The following is an 8,307-nucleotide window of genomic DNA, read 5'->3' as shown; positions in this document are numbered from 1 at the left end:
GATACATTGAATAGATATTTCGCAAGTACAACAAGAATGTATTTCAGTGCAAAACATTTACTGGGTTTGAATAATAATAATAATAATAATAATAATAATAATAATAATAATCCTTTCTACTAAAGATACAATATTCTGTGCTTGAGAAGAAAAACCCATGAAACCAACAGAAATTTTAGTCATGGCAGATACTGGTGTCATGCAACTGGCACCTGTGCTGGTGGCAGGCAAAAGCACCCATTATACTCTCAGAGTGGTTGGCTCTAGGAAGGGCATCCAGCCATAAAACTATGCCAAATCAGACTGGAGTCTGGTGCAGCCCCTCAACTTATCAGCCCTGGTCAAACCATCCAACCCATACTAGCATGGACAATGGATGCTAAATGATGATGATATATATACACACACACACACACACACACACACACACACACACACACACATCGCTAAAGGAAATAAACACCCTTCATTAAACTACCTTATCTGTATAGAAGTTAAACATTTTGAAATAAAAATACATGCCTTTACATTTTCAGTTCAATTCCTGCATACTTTTCAATATTCTCACATCAATAAAAGAAGTATTGGGTCAAGTATTGATGAAAATTTAGCCAAATGTTTGTTTACTCCAAATTGGAGGCCTTCCACCTATTATTATTATTATTTACAAGACTACCTGTAACCTATTGGGTCACCGGGAAACTCTGAGTTTCCCAGCAACGGAGTTTTGTTTCATGGTTTTTTTTCTTTTCCAGTTTATTTCACACTCTTTCAATGAATGTTACATTGAAATCACACGTAAATGGCTCTTTCCCCTGAAAAGGAAAGATTTAACTGCTATTTCTTGCAGCCCTGCAACCACATAACAGGTATTCGGGTCCTTTATCACAAATAGTTGTTACATGGTAGCAGGGCGTGCCAGAAATAGCAGCCAAATCTTTGGAGATGAGATGCATTGAATGCACTTGAAAAAAACCTATGGGAAAATACTATTTCACACTAAGGTTACGAATGGGTCTTTTATGAAGTATTTACCATATTTTTAAAGTTATTTTCACTTTGAAATATTTTTTATACATGCCAAAAGAAATTTTTGTAATGGTATTCACTTGAAAATAATTTAAAAAACACTAAAACATTGTCTGTTTAAAGAAAGCTAAAATATAAATACTGTACAAACTACTTACATTTTTGAAATCACATTCACTTAAAAATATTTCTAAATGATTAAAATATTGTGTTTAACAAAAGCGAAAATAGAAACATTTACTGTAAAAAAAAACTTGTAATTTTTTTGCAGTCATGTCAGTGTGTCTAATCAAAAGATAAGGGTTTCTTCCCTTTCAGGATTAAGATTATCTTCGGAATATTTTTTCATTATGCAGTGTTTCGGGTATTTATACCCGAAAACCTCTAATATCTCGTAAACTATCTGTCTGATTTACATGAAACTTGTTTTATTCTGTTCGTTTTCACATTTCAGGGTAAACTTAATTCATAGTATTTTCCCATTATGCGCCAGTTTGGCTGGGTAACATTGCAAGCAAGCAAGATTCAAACTGACTTTTCATGTATTATAGATTATCCTATCTTCTCCTGAGTTATCTATATCACATTTCAGCTCCATTCTGCAGCTTAAAGATACAACATTTTTCTCAATTGTGCTGTTCCAAGTATTACTGCCAACTGAGTACTGCTTATGAAGTTTGGTATTTGCAGCTTTTGATGCCAGTATATTGCTTTCTTTGAGATGCTGACAAGTGCACTGATCACAATAAGTACTGCACTCACTTCTGAAGCTCTATGGACACATTTCACTTCCAATGCTAGGTCTTGGTACTTCATGATTTTCTCATTCTCCATCATTGCAATATCCTGGTCTGCAGGTATGGCTACATTGATCAAGCTCCAATCTTTGGACACCTACCATAGGAGAGTGATATCTGATTGGTTATGTTGCAGCTTATTGTTATTATTATTATTTTTATTATTATTGTTGTTGCTGTTAAGGTAGCAAGTTGGCAGAATCATTAGGTCATTGGACAGAATGCTAAGTGGCAATTCTTTTGGTTTCTTACATTTTAAGTTCAAATTCCACCGAGGTTGACTTTGTCTTTTAGCTTTTCAGGGTCGATAAAATAAGTGCCAGTTAAGCACTAGGGTAATTAACTTATCCTCTCACCCTAAAATTGTTGACTTTGTACCAAATTTGAACCCATTATTATTATTATTATTATTATTATTATTAATTTATATATATCTTTCTTACATGTTATCAAATATCTCTCAACATTTAACACATGCATTCTTTTTATCTTCCCCTACATCCTAAATTATTTCTCTCTTTTGTCTTCCAAAACAAGATTGTAATCAATATATTTCACAAGTTTCTTCCTTTCTTTGTATTTCTAGCATTCAGGCCTCCTCGTAAGTAAGAATTATGCACCATTCCACTTTAGGTTTCTTTTTTCCTTATTCTCATCTCTCTCTTCCTCTCTCTCTCTATCTCTCTTTTATGACCCTCTGCTACTCTCATTCCTCAGTACCCACCCCATTCTTTGTAATCCAGTCCAATTCTTTTACTTCTCGCCTTCCGTTTGCAATTCCAATTCACTTTTATGTGTAATTTTATGGCCATAATTCAGAGTTTAGTTATAGAAATAGCAAACTATTATTGTTAGGCAGCGAGCTGGCAGAATCATGTGCACACTGGACAAAATGCTTAGTGGCATTCTGAGTTCAAATACCACTGAGGTTGACTTTGCCTTTCATTCTTTTGGGGTCAATAAAATAAGTACCAGTTGAGTACTGGGGTTGATGTAAACAACTTAACCCCTACCCCAAAATTTCAGGCCTTGTGCCTAAAGTAAAGGATTATTATTATTATTATTATTATTATGGTGGTGAGTTGGAAGATTCATTGGCACTCCTGACAAAATTCTTAGTGGCATTTCTACTATCTTTACAGTCTAAGCTAAAATTCTGTTGTGGTAAAATTTGCCCTTCATCTTTTAGGGTCAATGAAATATGTACAGTTGAACACTGGAGTCAATGTAATTGACTAATTCCCTTTCCCAAAATTTCAGGTCTTGTACCTATCATAGAAAGAATTATTAATATTATTAGCTTGGAAATAACTTTCAAAGTTGCTACCTTTTATCTCTATCAGTAACTATTTTGATGTGCTTGTATTTTATGGTCTAAAGCAGTGATTTCCAACAGTTTTTTTTTTTAACTGTGGACCCCTTTGCTTAGTATGTTATTCTGATGGACCCCTATAACCACTCAGTGTTTAAAAGCTGATTTTATAGATATATCTTTCAAAATTCCTATACTGTTTTTTTACATGGTCACTTGTGTAGGTTTGAAATAGCACTCTCTGAGAGAACATGTTTCAGTGACCAGAAACATTTGAAAAAGAAACCTAGCTGTCTATTGCAATAAATACATATAAAAGCAAAACTTTTCATGGCCCTATAAAATACTACTGTGGATGCCCAATTTTCTACTTTGCTTGCATGAACCCTCCCAAAAATCGTATATGGACCCTGGTTGAGAACCACAAGTCTAAAGAGACTGTGGTTCCTCACCCTTCATATCTTGTGGTCCCTTTCACTGAATCATGTTTTACAAAAATAAAAAATGAAATAAGAATTAAACAGAAGCTGATTTTGCACAATGGTCTATTCATATTATCTTATTCCTTCCCAACCCAGCATGTACCTCATTTTAGATATTTGTCTGAACTAGTGTACCCAATGTTAAATTTTTATGGAAATTGTTGAAGAAGGTGAGGATGTACATAACGAATTTATAGTGGAATTTGCCTCATCATCATTTATGTTTACTGATCACTGATAACAAAATGTCCTGTTCGTTTTTTAATCCCAATGAAGATTTTTCTGAAAATGTGTATAAGATCTATGTATTGTACTTGGTTTAAATATTTTATTTCTCAGAAAAATCACAGCCCCTCTAAACACTCAGTGCTTTCTTTGTGCCCTTTTGATTTGCTGTCCCTCTTGTGAACTGATGACACTTCCAAGGAGGCACTACTGCCCATGTTAAGAAACACTAATCTTAAGTGAAATAGGATGTATAAATTTTCTTTAAAAACAAAGGAATGGATATATATATTTATAGACCCATTAAATGTGTTTGTGGTAAGTTCTGTCTCTATTTTGTTTGAATTAGCAGTCCAGTTTATCTGTTTTTCTTGAAGCTGTATCACTTCATTTCTATCACTAAGGATCTTGGAAAAGTCATGATATAAACTGCAACTTTGAAAACGGTTTCACATGCCTGATCTACACAAGCAGTACATCACCAACTCAAACCACCACCACCATCATCTAAGCCAGCACCATCACCACCATCAAAGCCACTGCTACCGACACCTCCACCATCACCACCACCATCATAGCCATCTACATTAGTTAATGGGTAGACTGCAGACCACAGGACTTTCTGAATGGCATACCTTAATGCAAAATTACTTTGAATCTTTTTAGTAGTGTGGCCTGCCTGCTGATGAGCCATGTCTCATGAGGCCTGCTTCTTGAAAACATTTGCCCATTCTTGATACAAACACTTGTTTCACTGACATATGGGAACTTTGAGATACTGTGGTGTTTCAACCTATTTGTGTCTCCTCGATTAAGTCACTCCTGGGTCAGTGAACCTAAATGGGTGATGGATCTTATAGAAATCAACAAATGAATTATTTGCTGATGCATGCCTATGTCTGCCACACTATTAATAAATTATCACATGCATACAGAACAGTGAGATTTAAAATATTGATCTACCGATTCATTCTTAAAGATTCATTAATTGTAATTTCAAAAAATTTTACTGAGTCTTTATCATTAATCTCAAAGTTTCTCTAATTATTCCTATTCATAAACCCAAAGTTTAGTGGTATTCTTATCTTGCTGTTGAAAAGTTTCCTTGAAGCTTCATGTTTATATGCATGCATGCATATATAGAAGCATACATACATACAAACCTTACATATATATTCATGAATACATAGATATATATATATATATATACACACACATCCATGAATGTATGCATATATATGTACATGCATACACACACACACACACACACACACACACACACACACACACACAAATGCACATACATGTATATATCCAAGCATACATAAATACACAAAAATGCTTAGATATACATACAAACACATTCATAGATACATACATATATGCATGCATATATACACACACACACTCTCTCTCTCTCTCCCACACACACACACACAATGGTGGAGCAAGTACCATTATGAAATGTTAATGGCTGAGGAATTAAAATGCCAGTCCATTGTTCTTGAAAAATTTCACTTAAATTCTTCTGGTGTTGCATTCATTGCATAGCAATAAGACCTGTTTACTTTAGTGATCTATTTACCATGACCACCTCTCCTAAACCACAAGCCTCAATATCTGGTACAGAAATAGTATGTGCTGAATATTATAATGGAGAACATGAATGTGATCTTATTTATAAGACATTATATGATGCTGTTGTTCTTGGTGTTTAACTCCAGGTCAAGCCTAATCAAGCTGACCTATAACCAAAAGACTTTCCTACCATGATCATCCAATTGTTTTCATCTGTGCAGTGAAGCTTGGATCATATTATTCAACATATCCTTTATGAAGACAATAATTGGTTGGAAAGAATGATGACTTGAGGGAAATTTTGCTGCTGTTTCTAACAGGTTTAGCGACCACATAGACTCCCTATATTCATAGATCATGCAATGAATGCAAATATGATAAATGTGATGTGAAAGTATTTTAGTGATTAGCTAGTCCCCATTAAACATGCACACAGTTCTGAATGACTGAATCATTAGATTTAGATGAAGGATTATGTTGCAAATTTTTTTTTTTTTTTTTTACAAAATATTCTAAATTTCTTAGAATTATTACTTCAGCATTTCTGCTTCTATCCACACTGTTTCAATCAGTCTACTTTCTAACTGTCTTCAAGTACTCTCTATCTCTCTCTCTCTCTCCATATATATATATATATATATATATATATGAGAGAGAGTGAGCAATGCTTGTGCCTATATGTATGTATGTATATATATATATATATATATATATATAGGCACAGGCATCACTGTGTAGTATGAAGCTTGCTTCCCAGCCACATGGTTTCGGGTTCAGTACCACTGCATGACACCTTGAGCAAGTGTATTCTACTTGGGCCAATTAGAGCCTCGTGAGTGGACTTGGTAGATAGAAAGTGAAAGAAGCCCATCGTGTGTTTGTTCTACCACCTCTTGACAACCAGTGATGGTGTTTTTAAGTCCCCATAACCTAGAAGACACTAATAGAATAAGTACCAGGCTTATATATATATATATATATTCTTGTATTTGTTTGTCATTTGACTATGGCCATACTGGAGCACCGCTTTTTAGTTGTACAAATTGACCCCAGGACTTATTCTTTGGAAGCCTAGTACTTATTCTATAGGTTCTCGTTTTTTTTAAATGAATTTAACAGTTTTCTGTGTTATTAAATGGCTAGACACCTCTCCCACTTCATTGCTACTTCACTTTCCATGAACAGTCTCAAATCAAGTTGTTTGTTAAACTCTGAAAATTAAAATTGGCTTTTAGAAACCTTCAACCTTTTTCATAGAAACTCACCTGAGGTGTCTCTTGGTTTTCCATTACATACTTCCTGTTTTAAAGTGATCTAAATTAAAACCTTCCTTTAGAATTTCATGTTAATTTATGTTTCAAACACTAGCTTATTCCTTTTACTGTGGAAATCAGATATATCCACTCAAGATTTCATTACACTTAACTGTAGAAAATACCAACTTGTATACCAATTTATCTTTTGTTGACAATAAACTTGACATATCTCAACAGAAAATAATTTTAAACTATTTTCTATTGAGATATCTCAAATTTATTGAGACAATATGACCTACTGAAAATACCAATTTTAATTACTGGTAGATATTTAACATCGTTACTAGAATAACCATGAAATTTAATTTTCCAGGTGAAGAGTTAAGAACAATTAAGTTATTTTGATAAATTCTTCCTTATTTGCAAAATTTATTCAAAGGCAGTATATTTAAAAATAAATATTGTTATGAAAGGGTTAAAAGTGAAAATAAAACAAATATAAGATTTAAAAAATAAAAGAGAGAAAAAAAGCAAGAAATTGCATAAGAAAGAAAGTAAATTTGTTTTTAATAAATTATTGCTTTGAATTGGAGATTTCCTGGCTGGAAACTAATGCTTAACTCAAGTTTCTCTGATATTTGATGAGACCTTCTCTATTTATATTGTATAAATTGCAAACTTCTATCAATTTGTCTGTGCCACGCCAACTACTTGCCTGGTTCGTCAGTTTTGATGTCTTCAGCTTTCCTGTTTCTGCTGTTACAATTTACCCAACAGCATTTTCTCTTCTTTTCCTCTCTCTCCTTCCCCCCTTTCTCTCTCTACACACAAGCCCCCCCCCACATACGTGTGCATATATATATATATATATATATATACACACACACACACATGCATGCATACATACACACATGTATATATACATATATATACATGCATATGTACATGTATATGTATGTATGTGTACATGTATATATATGCATGCATATATATATATATATATATATATATATATACATGCACACACACACACATATATACATATATAACCACCACGCCCTTTCCATTAGATTTACTCTTTAAAATAAACAAACAAAAACTTATTTTCATTCTTTTTTTTTCCTTGTAATTTCCTGCAGTGATGTTAACGGTGATCGTGTCTCCCCCCCAAAAGTCATAATGATAATAATGATAATAATATGTTGCATATAAGCAGTGCTGTTCTGTTGACTCATTGCTTTTCTTAAGTGGGTGTAGCAAATGTTGCCACTTACCAGGTGGTTAACTTATCTCCACCCTGTACCATCACCACCACCACCACCACCACCATCATCATACCATTACCATAACGAGTACACTTCACTAAAAACTAACATGGCACAACTGTCTTTATCGTCTCGCTTTACTAGAAAAACTATTATTGGCCAGAGGAACTCTGGAAAGATTAAACCCCAAACAATGATAATTTCAAGATAATTTTCTAAGCATTCCTTTGTGTACATGGGGAAATGTCATGCATACAGAATCACTCACATTTAGTGTAGTTATGTTTCAGATAAATATTTACTTTTTGTGTGTATGTGTATATATATATATATATATATATATATATATATATATATATATAT

At 33.5% G+C, this 8,307-nt stretch overlaps 1 protein-coding gene across 7 annotated transcripts in view; it reads left to right on the top strand.

Annotated features, from left to right (window-relative positions):
* LOC106880501 (microtubule-associated serine/threonine-protein kinase 3) overlaps positions 1-8,307 on the top strand; it is a 260,570-nt gene that overhangs the window by 150,868 nt on the left and 101,395 nt on the right. For 6 of the 7 annotated variants that reach the window (XM_052970660.1, XM_052970661.1, XM_052970659.1 and 3 more), the window contains exon 8: positions 2,413-2,427. The exons of the other annotated variant lie outside the window; for it this stretch is intronic. In XM_052970660.1, the coding sequence (XP_052826620.1) occupies positions 2,413-2,427 (15 nt within the window). The remainder of the gene's footprint in view (positions 1-2,412; positions 2,428-8,307) is intronic. 7 annotated transcript variants of the gene reach the window in all.

Source organism: Octopus bimaculoides, chromosome 9 (genome assembly GCF_001194135.2).
Source record: "Octopus bimaculoides isolate UCB-OBI-ISO-001 chromosome 9, ASM119413v2, whole genome shotgun sequence".
Taxonomy (NCBI): Eukaryota; Metazoa; Mollusca; class Cephalopoda; order Octopoda; family Octopodidae; genus Octopus; species Octopus bimaculoides.
Note: the sequence above shows the minus strand (reverse complement) of the source record. Positions and strands in the feature narration are given on the sequence as shown.